Source organism: Artemia sp. Qi Xiang Cuo, chromosome 20, assembly GCF_049724085.1.
Source record: "Artemia sp. Qi Xiang Cuo chromosome 20, ASM4972408v1, whole genome shotgun sequence".
In the NCBI taxonomy this organism is placed as follows: Eukaryota; Metazoa; Arthropoda; class Branchiopoda; order Anostraca; family Artemiidae; genus Artemia; species Artemia sp. Qi Xiang Cuo.
Window position 1 is genome coordinate 36,164,411 of NC_142813.1, and position 17,058 is coordinate 36,181,468.

General features: G+C 35.3%; 1 protein-coding gene across 2 annotated transcripts in view; it reads right to left on the bottom strand.

Moving 5' to 3' along the window:
* Positions 1-14,480, bottom strand: part of LOC148940153 (ER membrane protein complex subunit 2-like) — a 39,690-nt gene extending 25,210 nt beyond the window's left edge. Inside the window, exons 1-2 of one of the 2 annotated variants that reach the window (XM_089105778.1) lie at positions 14,438-14,480; positions 2,068-2,181 (exon numbers count right to left, since the gene is read on the bottom strand). In XM_089105778.1, coding sequence (XP_088961904.1) covers positions 2,068-2,181; positions 14,438-14,453 — 130 coding nt within the window. In that variant the 5' untranslated portion in view covers positions 14,454-14,480. The remainder of the gene's footprint in view (positions 1-2,067; positions 2,182-14,437) is intronic. The other variant, XM_089105777.1, reaches the window with a different exon arrangement.
* Positions 14,481-17,058: the final 2,578 nt, after the last annotated feature.

A 17,058-nucleotide genomic window follows, 5' to 3' on the forward strand; every position in this document is an offset into this window, starting at 1 on the left:
TTTTGACAGACAGCAACAGGCCCTGTCAAAACTTCACTGAACATGTAAAACAGATGAGAAACAATTGGGGTTAAAATTCAAGGTTCCTTTGACGAAAAAATAGTTGTCGAATTTATGGGTACTTTCTCAACAACAAGAGATTTTGGTTATTAAAATTTGTAATAATATTTCGCATGGAAAAGAACATTGAAAAAGCTTTTTTTTAATTGTAGTTTTACTGATTTGATGCTAGATTTCTCCATCATGTGAGGAACAGCCGCTTGGCCTCATACTATGTTTCTATTGTTAATTATTTGATTTGGTTGATCACAACACCCTAATTTATTTATAACTGAATAAAATTTCAAGTAGACCCTCTGTTAGTAAATTTTATATATGATTTCTTTCAGATAGATCCCAAGCTGTAAAATACAAAATGTTCTCCTTGAACCTCTCCCTAATTCGTGGGGTATTTGTCAAGGAACCTTGTTAGGGCCACTCTTATATATAGTATTGATTAATGAAATTGGTAAGATTCCCTCATAGGTGTTAATATGTAGATGACCTGCTGATCCTTGAAGTATGTCATAGAAATATCAAAAGTGACCCCTTAGAAATCCTGCCCATGTTTTGGACAAAGCTAAGAATTTACATATGAAAGTAAATTTCACTAAGTCAAATATAATGACAATAAACTTCTTAAAATTCTTGAAATCCTCTCCTGTTTTCTTAGACCATATCCCACCCAAAATACTAATGAAACATGTTAAACTCCCCAGTGTCACGAACTTCTATTAATCTTAAGTAGGACATGAGTATTTAAAGAATTATGGATTTTCCAGACAAAGGATAGTCAAAACAGTTTTTTTTTTTTTTAACTAGATTAAAATGGTAGATTAACTTTGAGATGGCCAAATGTTGGCAACACTTTCACTGTGAACAACAAAGAAATCTTCCAGACAGCGTTTATAGAGAGAGCTATATCATGCTATTATATTACAGAGACCTAGGTCACACAATTACACTCCATAAGATTATCCAATTTTGTCTCTGTACTTCAGGCAACTTTTCACGTATTTACTTCCACTATCTGAAGTGTTTTATGCATTTACACATTTAAAAAGGTTGAAGAGAAACGAAGAAATAAATTAAAAGGAATTGGGATGTCAAATCCACCAGGATCTGCCCAGAAGTATTCCCCAAGTATTTTGACATGTGTCGAATTGGGTTCCAAATTACGTTGAAAACAGGTAACTTTTTGGTTCTGTCAAATTTATAGGTGAAAACGCTCCAATTTAAGAAAATCGAAGTTTTGTACCCTTTTCTGATAGAACTTCAAACTTTAAATCTAACAGTTAGATTTGTAGATGTTTTTCCTACATACTGAAACCCTTTTCAAAACAGAAGTCTTTAAATTAAGCCTTCTGGAGTAAAAAGTGTTTTTTACCAAAGCTGTCAAATCATTGGCACCTTTACCCTAGTGTATGGGTTAATAATACAGCCTAATAATGGCCTAAAGAAAACCACTAATTTTTCTTTAAATAGTAGTAAAGAAATTTTGAAGTAAATTTCCTAAATTAAAAAAAACTATTAAACAAAACGCTAATAAAAACAATTTTTTCCTCTATAATGTTCAGAGTAGTTTTATGCAATCCTTTCCATCACAGGAGAAATCCAGAATACCCCCCCCCTGTCCAAAAGGTGAAATCTCAGCAACACCCAAGGGCACTTCCTCTGACTTAGAAGAGTAGTCTTGACATTACCAATCACAATGCTTCCAAAAAGATTACAACAAACAAAACTTAAAAGCAGAACAAAAGCACCTATACTTCACCTACAGTTTGAAAATGAATAAACTCTAAAATATTTTTTGAGTCTATAAAATCATCAACCCTGAAGTAAGCCATTGAAGCCACGCACATAAACAACAGTTTATTTGAAGGGAGCTAAATTTGAAAAACAAAATAGAGGCCTAAAATACACTTTTTTGTGTCACAAAAGGAAAATATCTCTTTCCCCCCTAACTGTCAAATTTGGGCACATCATCTACAAAAAATATAAAAAAAAAATTGAAGAAAAAATTCTTACTCTCATCTCCAAGCTTATGCATAGAGTCAGCCAAAGTTGTTTCAAAAAGAGAAATAGCTTCTTCACTTTTACGAGCATTATCTTCCCTCCATAGCCGAAACTTTGCCCTAGCAGCTGAAAAAATTCAATTAAATAAGACTTGCAGTGTCCTGATCCAAATCATATTTATCTTCTTTCAAAAATCATGCTCAATTACATCTCAAGCTAGATTAGTAGACCTACCAAATTGAACTTAAGTTGCAATATATCCACACAAATGAATAAAGGCTTTTTTATTTCTTGTATATTATACATATGAAAAATAATTAGATCTAAATAAACATAATAAGTATTTTATCAACAGTAAGATAAAAGCTCCTCAATATTTCTCTCTCCATTATATTCAATATCAAATAATAACGTTTGTTCATCTAAAGGACTAAAATCCAGGGAATTGGACAGAAAGGTACTTTTAAAAAATGTTGTTTTTGTATTTCTACTGAATAACAACTATATTGTGGAGAGATTGGGGAAGGTTGACTCAAACTCCAACCATTTTATTACCAAACGCCTTGCATGGTCATGCTGATCAGTGGCAGTTCTTGTCCCATTAAAAGATAAGGCACTAAATATATAATAATCACAGCCATAGCCATTGTCACAAAAAATATGTATGCAACCAAGCAAAAAATATTAAGTAAATAATGAAACTAAAAATAACATAAACAGAGACAAAATAAAACCTAAACTCCTTAGGAAAGAAAAGTTCTTTCCTGGATGATATGAGCTTTTCCTGTTTTTTCACAGTTAAAAAAAGACTTGGAAGAATAGGAAGATAAGTCTGAAAACCAAGATTAAAATATTAGCCTAGAAGCTACAGTGATGACAGTGGTCAAATATGGCTCTGAAGCATGGGCGCTCAGAAAAGCAGATGAAGATTTGCTAGATGTTTTCCAGAGAAATTGCTTAGGGGTTGTTTTGGGTACCCAGCTGACTGACCATATTTCAAACAATAGGCTATATGAAAAATGTGGTTCAATTCCGCTCTCTAGGGCTATAATGAAAGAAAGGTTGAGGTGGCTAGGGCACAATGTGTGGATGAAAGATGACAGATTGCCAATGATTGTTCTTTTTGGCCACCCATCTTGGGCTAAAAGGAAAGCAGGTTGTCCTCGTCTGGGGTGGGAGGATGTCATAAAGAAATATTTAAAGGAAATGGGAACTTCGTGGGCTGGTGTAAAAAGGGAGGCTGTGAATAGATTGAGATGGAGGAGGAGTGTGCGTAGCTGTGGTGGCCTCAGGCGGCTTGGTGCTGCAGTGAGTTGTTAGTAGTAGTAGTAGTTTCATTTATTTAATCTGTTTTTTACTTTATATTTATTCTTATTTTATAGTTAATAGTTTTTCTTATTCTTACTTTATAGTTTTTCTTATTAAAAATGCAGGAAAAATGAAAATTTTGGATTCAATTTGCTTATACTTACTGCCAATTGTGCCCTCAACTTTTTTTCAATAAAAATAAAATTTCCAAAATTACTAATGATTGTAAATGTTTCAATATTTATTTGAAATTTTTTGCCCCCTAAAGTTTCTAAGCCTGGATAAATTTTCCCCTCTGCCCCCCCCCAAAAAAAACAACCTTTGACAAGGTGGATGATTCGAAAGATTGTGTTAGGCCACTACTTTTCAATAATAAGGCTAGCCCTTCAGAACAATTTTAAAGGGAGAGGAATCCATCCTGTGCACAGTTATAGTTGCCTTTACTGACATTCAAAAAGAGTCAAGAGACTAAACAGAGAATTATTTTGAAGGGGCTACTATGTACGCATCACATTGTTACTCTCTTTGTTACCCTCTTAGGGTAATCTAGTAAAGAAATCCCAAATCCCAGCCAATAGCAACCAAAAATTGAAAAAATTGAAAAAAAACAAAACAACTGAGGATGAATCACCACGTGAATCTAATTCAGGAATGGTAATTATTACTTTGATTAGGGTGAACTTGGGTAAGTCCGACCCTGGGATAACTCCATCACCCCCGTCTTATCTGATTCGGTGAAGACAGAAATCTGTGGTTCTGTACTTCATTTTCTTCCTTTGGCTTGGTACTTGACAACAGTGTTCAGTATTGCCGCCATTTTTAACCCCTCGTGTGGTGACGAAATTTTGAAATTTCGAGGAGCGGCATCTTTGCTGGCCACGAGGTGGGTACTAATTTTTAACTGATAGTGCGGAAAACTAAGGAGAGGATGGAATGATTGTAAATAGCTGATGAGTTAATAGGATAGTTGAATTATTTACTGTAATTTATTAGTATTTTATCCTCAAGCCAGTCAGGAGATACAAGGGGTGTCGGACTTACCCCAGAAAAACCCCCGTTCGGGGTAACTCCGGCATGTCGGACTTGCCCCGTACAGGGTAAATTCCGACACGGGGGGCCGGACTTACCCCGTGTATACGATTGGCTAGTCTTTTGCAGTTCTAGCCTAGATCTCAGTGAATTGTATTTGTCAACTATTCCTTGATCCCAAGATCTTGACGAAAAGGAGCGATATCAACTGAAAAATGAAACTGGAAAAGAAGGATTATGCCAAAAATATACTTAACGTTATGAGAAAACCTTGAATAAACTCCTTTTTTGATTTTAATTTGATCGAAAATACTTTTTTCAGATTTGAGTGTCTTAATTTTTTGCATAAGATTTTGCTTTCATATTTTTCACTTTTTATGTAATTTTCTTGCATCTTCCAGTTGTTTATTATGTTTTTTTCCAATAATAAAGGTTTCCAGACATGAAACTGATATATACGAGTCTTTTTTAGTTTAGTTTATTCACTGTCTTGACCCATGTCGATATTGTGATGGAGTTTTATCAACTGCTTTTTCCAAACCATCTGCTTTTTCAGCCATATCTAATATAAATTTTAAGGTCTAGAGGGGGGAGGGCAGCTGCCCCCCTCCCTGCACCAATGAAAATCAATACTATCAATAACAGCTAAATCTGTCAAAGTTGAAAGTAATTAGACATTGGAGAATCGCATTGTGCCAAGTGAATATTAAACCTAGTATCGTCGGATTGCTTTCCAATGAAACACTAGATAACATCAGATTTTTGGTTCTAACAGAAAAACAAATGCATGGTAGACACGTTTAGGGGAATATATTTGAGTGCAAAGGGGGTTGGGGTCGAAAGCACCAAAATACTGCCTGTGATTAATATGAATTTTTTCTAAACTTTGTCAATCAGTAACAATATAGCTGAATTCACGAGTACCCATAGGGAATAAACACATTTTCTGATGTTTTTCTCAAGGATTCACAGGCCAACAATTTTCTCATGAGAGAAAATTTGTTGCTCCCCATCTTCAAGAGATTTCCCCTCCCCAACGAGGCCAGGTGATAAGTGGAAAGTAAAAATTGTTTTTTTAATGTGGTTTAGAACAAAAAAAAGGTAAATTGTCTAACTGAGGCTCTAAAATTGTTTTCTGTAGGTTTTGGCTAATAAAAAACCTTGATGAGGATATCTGATAAACTTGTACAGATATTTTTTTTAAAAAAACGTTAAGTCTGTAGCCTACAGCTTTTCCTGCTTCCAATTTTCCGTCCCATTTTTCCAGAAAACGGATAGTCTGGACGCGCTATAAGCTTGAATTTGTCAATATGGCTTGTTGTTTCTTATACACTAGCTACGCTTTACTATTGTTACTATAAACCTGCATTTTTTCCAGATGCCACGCAAGTACAACTGAAAAACCAACAAGGGGACAGGAGGACGATATACTGCTGAACAGCTTAAACAAGCCAAAGATGAAGTTCTATCATGTCGAATGTCTTTAAAAAAAGCTGCAAAATTTTACAACATACCGAGGACAACACGGATGAATCAGACGAAGAAGCAAAGGACTTTCCGCAAATCACCTGCTGTTACTCTTGGGAGAGCTCTGGACCTACCTCCTGATGTTGAGCAGAGTATGGCAAATTCACTGAAGGTCATGGAAAAGTGGGGCATGGGGCTTACCAAACAACAGTTCCTAGACGAAGTGCAAAAACATGTCAGCATGAACAAAATCAGTACTCGTTTCACAAACAACCGGCCAGGTGAGGACTGGTGGCTTGGGTTTAAGAAAAGAAACAACATCTCGCTTAAGAAACCTGAGCGTCTTGAAAACCTGAGGGCTGTGCAACAAGCATATCCTTTTATCATTCTAGGATTTTATGACCTGCTACAAAAAACAGCAGAAGAGCTTGACGTCTTAGACAAACCAGAATGTTGGTTCAACTTGGACGAAACTTCGTTTTGTCGCGATCCCGGTAGCCTTAAAATCGCTGGCGCGAAAGGATCCCCAGCAACGCGGCGAACTGGTGGCAATGGGCGTGATAACACAACTGTGCTCGCATGTGTTAATGCATCAAGTGAGAAGCTGCCACCACTGGTAGTCTTCTCGGGAAAAAACACTTGGAGTTCATGGCTACTCGTTCAGGACCATCCAGATGCATGTTATTCAGCTACTAAGAAAGGATGGATGACTGCAGACCTTTTCTATAACTGGTTTAGAGATGTTTTCCTGCCTCAGGTGAAAGAAAAAGCACTTCTTATTCTTGATGGCCATGGCTCCCATTTATCCTTGGCTCTTGTGAAGCTCGCTTCAGAGAAGAACGTTACCATCCTCAAGTTGCCAGCCCATGCATCCCATGTTTTGCAGCCCCTTGACAGGGTTATTTTCCAAGGGCTGAAATCATCCTATGAGCAGAAGCTCGTGAACTGGCAACGAGCACTCCCAGGTGACGTGACAAAATTTTATGTCAGATCTGGGAGACTTACTTTACCCCTTCACTGATTCAAAAATCATTTCAAGCGACAGGAATTTACGATTCCGCTATTCCAGCGCGTATCAACCGCGACGTGGTCAACAATGAGAAGTTTGATCCAGCCAAGTTAAAACAATATGTTGAGAGTAAGAAATCGGAGACTCAGAATTTAACAAGAGTGACTACCAGGGTGAATACTGCAACTGAACAGATTACCATTTTGGTGTTGGTTAGTCCGAAGAAGAATCATACGCATGACAAATCCTTTGAAGAACTTCTCTTGGACTCAGTATGTTGCCCTTCTCTTGATGCCTCAGCATCCAGGACATCCGGTAGGCAGAGAGTTGCCCGGGAAGCTGAAGTAATCACAACTGCAGAGGCTTTGAGAGTGCTTGAACAAAGAGAGAAAGAGAAAAAAGAAAAGCTAGAGAACAAAAAAAGGGAAAGTAAAAAAGAACACGCTCAAGCCAAAACTGAAAAAGAAAAAGAAAGATGATCTTTCCAGTGAAGACTCTGACGTTGATGTCTCATTGGGTTCCTCAACTGACGAAATGGATATCCGTGATACTGTTGGCAGTGAGCATGAAGAGGAGGAGGAAAAGAAGCTAAACATACAGCTAAATGAGTACTATGCTGTAGCATACGATACCAAACGAGATCAACAAGGCTGGTATATTGGAAGGGTGCTTGATTTTCCCGATGAAAATCTTGTTTGTATAAAATATCTTTGCTGCCTGAGCCTAGCCGACTATTCATACGATTGGCCAAAAAAAGATGACATTGATGAAGTCAAAGAAAACTACATCTTTGCCGGACCATTGAGGCTCTCTGGAGCTGGTCCCTTCACTCTACCACCATTCCAAATTCGGCACATCATCAGCCTGTACAAGAAGCACACTAGTGCCTGCAAGTGATCAAAAGTTTGCTTTCTTGAATCTCTCTGATACTAACTGAAACTGCTTTTTTTATCCTATTATTTGAAGTATGATGTTACCTTTTTCATATTTGCAATGAAAAATTTGAAAAAATACCTTTCTCAGAGACTTCTTCTATGTACGGGGTGAAACCAGCACTGTTGGAGTTACCCCATGATAAGCAGAAAGCTGATGTTCCGCTGTGGCACATACAAACCATTAACGAGAGTTTTTGGTTTGTATGGTTTTTCTGTACATAGAGGGACCCTCTATCATGTCTTAGTGTGAAATAATTTTAATCTCTACATACATAAGATTTACCTGGGAGGTACCGGATTAACCCAAGACTCGGGGTAAGTTCGGCCTCCCTGAGATGGGTTACTTTTGTGTAGCAACTCATGGAAACCACAAAACTTGGGGACTTTCTGGATTGTGCGGAATATTACTAGTATGATCAAGAGCAACATCAAATAGTTTTTATTGAGACAGAAACTCTGAAACAATCTTGGGACCAGATTAAGCTGAAAAATACTCGATAAAGGGCCGGACTTACCCCAGTTCACCCTAATCTTATTGATTAAAGTTTGTTGCAAAAGCAAATTTGTGGGAATTTTAAAAAATGGATCTGAAACCTACACTGTTGGAATCACCATAGTCCCAAATCCCAAATGGCTATTTTTATTTGTATCATCTTCATATACTACTACTACTACTACTACTAACAACTCACCTCAGCACCAAGCCGCCTGAGGCCAACACAGCTACACACGCTCCTCCTCCATCCCAATCTATTTAAAGCCTCCCTTTTTACACCCACCCATGAAGTTCCCATTTCCTTTAAATCTTTTTTTATGACATCCTCGCACCCAAGACGAGGATGACCTGCTTTCTGTTTAGCCCTAGACAGTTGGCCAAAAAGAACAATCTTTGGCAACCTGTCATCCTTCATCTGCACAACATGCCCTAGCCATGTTGAATAATTCATAAAGTTTTTAATAGTATCTTACTGGCCATGAAATCAATAACCTTTACAACACAATTTCAACTCTCTAAAAAAGTCAAGAAAGCTTAGTTTTCAGTAAAAGCAATACTTTTTCAGAAATCTACAAACACTGAATAGTGAATATCACTAACCAGTTTGTTTGAAACAGTTTTCAAAAATATGTTGCATAAACCACTAAGAAGTAATTTTGTTTATTTTAAGTTTTAACTTTGCTCTTTACTTTCATCAGCAAAAACTTATTTTTTTTAAATTGATTTTTATATCTTTTTTTAGGTTTAAGAAATACAGACAATAAACCTTAAAAAAGATTTTTTCCAACTTAGGCAAAGAAAATAATGAAAATAGCATGGGTTTTTGCTAATAATAGGGAATTATTAGGTTTAACTTCACATCTTGCCTAAGCTTTGGCTCTGCCCCAAAAATCAGGGATTTGATACAAAAAGAACCCATGGAGAATTTATCCTTGGCATCTTTGAGGAGTTGGAAATAATAAAAATTCAATTATTTACAATATAACTAAGAGAATTTAAGATATGTAATAAAAATAATTTAAAAAAGTTTCTGTTTTCATTTCTCTAACTTTAGCAATTCAGGATAACTAATCATGCAAGATGAATTGGTTCTTGAAAGAAAGACACATTAAAAAAAGAAAATGTTACAATTTAAACTACTTTTACCAAAGCCACAAGGCACAGCCTTTGCCTCTAGAATAAACCATCTTATAAATCAGTCTTCTTTATACTATCTGTTTTTTTCAAATCACATGTTTATTAAATACAAGAAATTTAAAACCAAAGTTAGCCTAGACCTCAAAATTTTATCACTGCTCAATGCAGCCTTTAATGCCCTTTCTCTCTATAGATCATAAAAAAACATGCTTAAATGATCGAAGCCTTGAATTGAGTCTTTAAACATCTATTTAGAATGTTACCTGCATGCTAATTCTCTTGATGGCAATTGAGGGAGGAAGGGGGGTACTACAGTATAACAGCTATAGTAGGGATCTAGTGTATAGAGACTATTGATGAGCTTTGAACTGCATGTCCATATTGGATATCTTAGTAGGTATTTTGTGAAATGGAAGAGATAAGTTCAGATTTTCAATTTATCAGGATGTGTAAGGATTTGTATTGGTATTTGTATGATATGTACCCTACAAATCAAGTTCTTCATGCATGGACACACTATAAACTTATTTCTTTTGGTAGTTTCTGAGAAAAGAGCATGAGAAAAGACAAAGAGAAGTGACAGATTAAATAGGAAATATATAATTTGGGTCATGTATTTGCACATTAGGGGAGTGGGGGTAAAAATTGGGACAGTGCGAATTTAGAAAACAATTCTTACTTCACAATATGCAGAAAAATTATAGCTACCACATTTTGTACACAGACCCACTGTACTTTAACCCCCCCCCCCCTAATGTGCAAATATATAGCCCAAATTTGTTTCTAAAGTATTAGGCTGTATTTTTATCATACTTAGGTATATTGTATTATGATTAACCTAACTTCACTTCTTGAGTGGTAGGTGATGTATCATACAAGTACCATGTTCCTATTAAATTTCCTATCTATTCTCCCAATGTGAGTTTCTTGTTTCAACCCATGTGCCTGTAAATTGAATCAACTGTGACAAAAAAAGAACTAGAAAAGCAAGTGATGGGTGGCAGATTGCATTGAATGATATAATTTGACATATGGTAAAATTGTACTTTAGGTACTTTTGGTTATCTTGGAAAGGGGTTAGGTTAGGAAAATGAAACTTTTAGGGATGGGTCTACAAGCTAAATTATGTCATAGGAGGATATTTTGAAGTACCTACCTCTACTCCTTCTCTCTCTCTAGAGGGTCCTGAAATTTGCCTACAAGACATGAAATTTTGACAAACAACATTTTACCTTAAGTTTCAGTTATCAGTTTCTTTTTCTCTGGCTTTAGTTCTGACAATGCAATTCCAGCTATTTGAGTAGAAAATTAAGCTATATCAATTCAAAATATAGAAAATGTATTTGCATATCTTTAAAAACTTATAAATTGGGATTGAACAAAGTTGTGAAGCTGAAAACAATTTTGTTGCACTTTATTTAAGCAGATCTATTTTGCAAGGTTTCACTTCTATAACACACAGGTTTTTAAAGATCAGGACCCTCTAGAGGGAGAAGGAGTGGAGCTAGGTAGTTGAAAATACCTTCCCAGGACATACTTTAGCCTGTAGACCCATCCCTGAAAGCATAGACGCCCATAAGGGGGGTGCTAGCCCCCCCCCCCCTGGCTGGATGACAGGGTCCTTTATTCATATTAAATTAAAAAACTTTTTCCACTGAATAAGTTTTCAAAGAAAAGTAAAGAGCTCTTTTAAGCCAAAATTGGGCAGAAATAAAGTCAAATAATCTCCTAAGCATAAAACTACCACAAATCACTATCAACAATTTAATGAAACTCAAAACAAACAGAAATTATAAGAAATAGCCTAGTCCAACTCAAAATGAGCAAAAATTAACATCACTAGGGCTGACAACCCCCATGCCTTCTCAAGACCAAAACATAACTTAGGCTTTACTGAAAAAAAAACAAAAAAACAAATGAACGTGGATTGTCAGTTTAATATACCTATACTGATATTTATTCTGTAAAGTAAAAAAAGGGTAAACAAAAGTGAGTAAAAAAAATTTTTTTCCTTATTTAAGTAAAAAAAAGTGAAAACATTTAAACACATTTTGTTTTTAGTAAAGTCCAAATTATGTTTTGGTCTTGAGAAGGCATGGGGGTTATCAGCCCTACTAAAGTTAGTTTTTGCTTGTTTTGAGTGTGACTTGGTTATTTATTCTAATTTCTGTTCATTTTTAGTTTTATTTATTTATTGATAATGATTTGTGGTAGTTTTAGGCTTGGATGATTACTTGACTTAATTTCTGCCCATTTTTGGCTTAATAGACCTCTTTAGTTTTCTTTGTTTTGTTTTTTTTGTGGAAAAAGTTTTTTTTAGATGAATTTCATTTCTGTTTTTTATTGACAAAGTCATTTTCATGAAAACAAAATGTATATCTTTTTTTTTCTATAAGAATCTATAGTTTGGCATAATTGTGGGGGTTTGACATGCCCAATATCCCTAAACACAAAGTTGCTGGACCATTCTACTATGCTGAACAAAAAAGTTGTCTCAAAATTTTGACTAGATGTGTTTGGGAAATAAATTAAATTGAGAGACAGGCTGATTGCCCTCCAATCTCTTTTTAGTCTTAGAGAAGACCCTAGATACTTTTAATTTTGAATCAAATTAGCTTCTTTAAATTTTTCAATGATATTTTTACTTATTATAGGGTGGTGCTGCCTATGATATTGTTTATATGCCTTTTTGAAAACCTGCATGTATACAGTATTTTTTTTGTTGAATTCAAATGCCCCTAAACACTTCCTAGATGTTTCACCTTAATACTCTTGTGTCATTATTTACAGTAGCTGTAGTTGTAGTGCTAAAAGTATACACATAGTGCCTTCTGGCTAGCTCAAAATCCCCCACGATTTACTCTTAAAGATCCAACTTAATAATATAAGTGGTTTTGTAAGTATTGCTTAGTCACCTTTTTGAAAGTCCATATGCTCATAGCTTGTTGTGATTTAGTTCAACGTCCGCCTAAATCTTTCTTATATTTGTTTACTGAAGACGTTGTTATATTCTCTTTGGACTATTGGCTACAAAATGGCTATCTCACAATTTTGATCGAATGTGTTTGGGGAAAATAGTATATCAAGGAGGGGGGGGGGCGATTTTCTCTTCATCAGGCTTGACTACTAAAATTGAACTAGAACTATGCATTTCAAATCAAATGAGCCTCCTGTAAAGTTCACAAGACCACCTCTTCCTAAAAACCTTACATCCCCCAGGGCATAACTTAAAACCCTTACCCTATACTCTGGGGGTTGTGTTAACCCTAAAGACCATGTTATTAGATCTTTGTACTATTTTTTAACAAATGGCTATCTTAAAATTTCTATAGGCTAGGATGCATTTGGCAAAAATATGATGTGGGGTTAGAGTATAGCTACCCTCAGATAAGTTTGACTCTTAAAAATGGCTCTTCCAATTTCTAGTCCAATGAGCCCCCTCTGAGGTTTATATAACCACCATTTCCATAAAAAACCTTAAATGCCCTCAGGGCACACCTTATAGCCCTTGCCCTGAGAACTGTGAGGGGGTTCTAATCTTCAAAGACATAATTTCTGAACTTCTATACTACATCAAACAAAATAAATATCTTGAGATTTTGATTGGAAGTGTTTACGGAAATGATGGGTGTGGGAGGGGGATGGTTACCCTCCAATCACTTTTGACTAGGGTAAAAGACCAGTATCCAATTGAGCAAAATTATGTAAAACTTAAAACCTCATATCTTGTTATCAAATTAGAGTTGAAAAGGTTTGTATAGGCCAATGAATAGCTAAAAATCCAAGCTATGCATCAACATGGTTATTATTAAAATTATTTAAGATCATTCACTGAAAATGATTAGTTTATTGACTTATCTAGAAAGAACTCTTTTTGGAAATACCAATTATCCTATTTTGATGTAAATATCATTTTAGTGTTTCAGTATTATTCACATAGGCTATTAATAGAAAGCTGATAGTCTTCTGATTCTAAAAATACAACTTTTATTTCTTGATTTTTATTCTATAAATCACAAATAATAAACATATATTTCTTTCATTTCACTTGCTTGTCAAAACAGAGACCACACATTGGATTTATGATGACAAATTACTCCCACTGGGCTGGCTCTAGTGAGAGATGATTGAGTCTACACTTGCATTGTGTCATACTGTAGTAAAAAAGGGGCAGTCCAAAAACCCATTGCTATTTTTCCAAAATGCCAAAGAAAAGTGGTCTTTCCCAAAAAGAGGTCTTTTACCCTATTAAAGAGGGCACTAGCCCTCTCAATTACCAACCAATTGAGCCCTTTTCAAAGTTTCTATGACAACAAATGGGCATCTTAAAATTTCTATTTGATGCATTTCAGAAAAATGCAACATGTGTGTGTGTGTATGGGGGGGGGGGGGTATATGCCTTCTGATCACTTTGACTCTTAAGAAAACACTACAACTAACACTATAACTTAAAAAAGCACTATACTGGTTGCCCCCATGAGCTCTTTTTAAAGTTCCTATGACATTTATTTCTATAAGAAGTGCCCTGGTCTTAAAAAAACTAAAAAAAACAACATATTGGGCCCACATTGCTCTTTAATTAGGCAGCACTATCATGCTGATTATGATATTTTATCTTGATATTTTAATTATACAGTACTGGAAGCTCCAATTAGACCAGGTAAGCCCCCCCCCTAAAATTCAGCCTGTGGGCACCCATGCCTGAAAGTTTCATTCTCCTAACCTAACCCCTTTCCAAGATAACCAAAATGTAGTTAAAGTAGAAGTAAACCGCATTATCTGGCATAAGTACACTTTTCGACAATGTTGTGCCAAATATAGGCTACTTTACACAAGTATGTTAGGCTGTTATGTATTAGATTGTCTAATCAATTTTCTAGGAGAGCAGTGAAACTTTATAATTATCTTTTAAAATTTCAATAATTAGAATACAAGAAAGCTCCTCTTTAATATGTAGTTTAAAGCTAAATTTTGACAGGAGAAGATTGAGAACTTTGGAACCTTCTATATTTTTCATGTTTTCCTAATTCAAAATCAGCAAGTTGATTTCTTCCAAAAAATACGATGTTAACGATATGCCATCTAATTATGTTTACATAGTTCAATAGTAAAACACAACATCGAAAACTTCGGTGCTTATGCATTATATGCTACACACGAAATAAGTCAAAATAGGTTATGGTTCGTTTACACATTGCAGAAATTCATGCGGATTTAGCAATCCGTTCGAAAATTCCGTACGGATTAAAGCTAATTTCATAAGCAATTAATGCTAATGAAATAAAATAAAATATGATGTATATATAACCCAATTTTTTGTTACTAAGCCTAGTGCTATGACACTTTTTTACAAAAAACTTTAAATATCAAGTCAAAAATTTGTTTAAACATAATTACCACATATAATTACAACTCTTTTTTAAAAAACAGCTCAAAAATTTGTTCATATTCATTTTGTTCAGTTTTTACGAGTCATACAAATATTTCCAGGGGAGGGGGGTTCAAACGCCATACCCCCCCCCCACTGGATACGGCCTTGTATATATTATATATGATTTATTTTCTCGAAAACTGTTTATTGTTGTTTTTAGAGAATGTCCTTGCTAGTGTTCAAAATTAACAGTTAACCAAAATATTCGACTCGTAATTTACATATTTAACATTATTTTGTGCATCACTTTGGAATTCGTCCCTGGAGCATGTTTCACGGACTTATTATCGTTACAACGTTGTTACTATTTGCGTTCCACGGCCGCAATATTACAAAAAATTGGCTCCTCCTTCTTATTATTTTCGTTCCACGGGAGTTATTACCGTCACGATTTATTTATCATGCTCGCAAGCACCATAAGTCATGATAACTATTTATCCGGATAGAAAGAGTTTATTTATATAGATAGAAAAATTTGGCTCTTTGTCTCCTCATGCTTTAAAGTCTCCTCATTGCCCATTGTTTGTTTATAGATTTTGAAGTGCTTCGTTTGATTCGAATATTTCGCCGATAGTTATTACTCTACTATTTTTGTGTTCCACGAGCGTTATTACTATCAAATGGCTCCTCCCCTTAGCAGTGGTTATAATAATAAAAAGTTATAACTTCTGTGGAACGAACCCTATTTCTTGCTTGCAATTCCCAACTATTTCTGAATCCCAAAATTATTCTCAATTCAACTTCTAGAAAAAATATTTTGCGTTTCCTCCTCTTCTTTCAATAGAAATCCCCCATCAGAATCAATATTTTCTAACAGTTATATTTTCCCTAGACCCCGTTTGCCCCGATCTGTATTTTGAGAAAAGGATTCAATGCTTGGGAAATAATTGCCTTCGACAGATCCTTGAGATCCGGTGGACTGATGGAATAACAAGTTATTTTATCCGTAGAAAGACTAAGCCGTCATTCATCATTGAAAGAAATACAATAAATTTATAAGGAAATTGAGATGCCAGGTGAGAATGAATGATATGATCATCAGCCACAGCATATAAGGTTTCGAACCCAACCTGATATAAATCAATCCGAAGACAGATGGCATTACTTGGTTTGTGCATTAAGAAGGACAAATTTTTAGGGTACTTTTCTGTTATAGCGACCCCTCTCAAGAAGATAATCTAGGCTAATCCTAATGAAATTTACCAAAACATGATGAAAATATAATACTTTAGAAATAAATTTGGGCTATATATTTGCACATTAGGGGGGGGGGGGGGGGGGTGGGGTATAGCCAGTCTGAATGTAAAATATGTTAGATATAGGTATTATGTATAATATGCCGTGGCGAATCCAGGGGGAGAAGGGGGCACGCGCCCCCCTAACGTAGTTTAAAATAGTGTAATTTAATTAATTAACGCAAGTTTGCGTTAACTAAAATTGCTCCTAACGCAAGTTTATCGGATCAACCTATTTTGCACCCCCCCTGAAAAATCCTGGATCCTGCCTTGATACTATAAACTAAGACTTGTTTTCTAGCTTCATGCTGTTTAAATACTTTATCCCACCCCTCTAATGTGCAAATATATAGCCCATATTATATAAGTCTGATGTATTGTTTCACCCGCCACTTGTTTTTCACTGAGCGTAAGCTAATTGCCTCTAAATACCACTGTATATAAATATAATACAATATGATCATTTACTATCTCAACCATTATACAAAGCTGGACCGTGATGCAAGTGCTCCTGATAACATTTAAACAAGTAAAAACATAAGCGACATAAAATTTTTTCACGAGTAGACAAGTCAGATTACTTGTGAATACGAATGCAAAACTTGGCTTCATCTTGCAAATTTTAAAGAATCTAATTCTAAATTAATTTATTTCAATACATATATAAAAATCGGTAATTAGTAGTGTAATGTTATTATTAGATGTTTTTAGAAATTACAAGTAGGTTTCAAAGTCTCGAGTTGGTTTCAATAGTATTTTGAGAAAGCATCCTAATGGCAGATTCAATGGGAGGAGCTGTTTCTAAACGGCAATAATGTAGTAGCCGAATTCCCTGAGTCGTGATCTTACTGTATATTATTTATATATAGTGCATTATAAAGACAGATGAAAAACCGTTTCTAGGCTTGTTCTCGAGTTTTACACACCGTAATTCTTGAGTGGGGTCACTATAACAG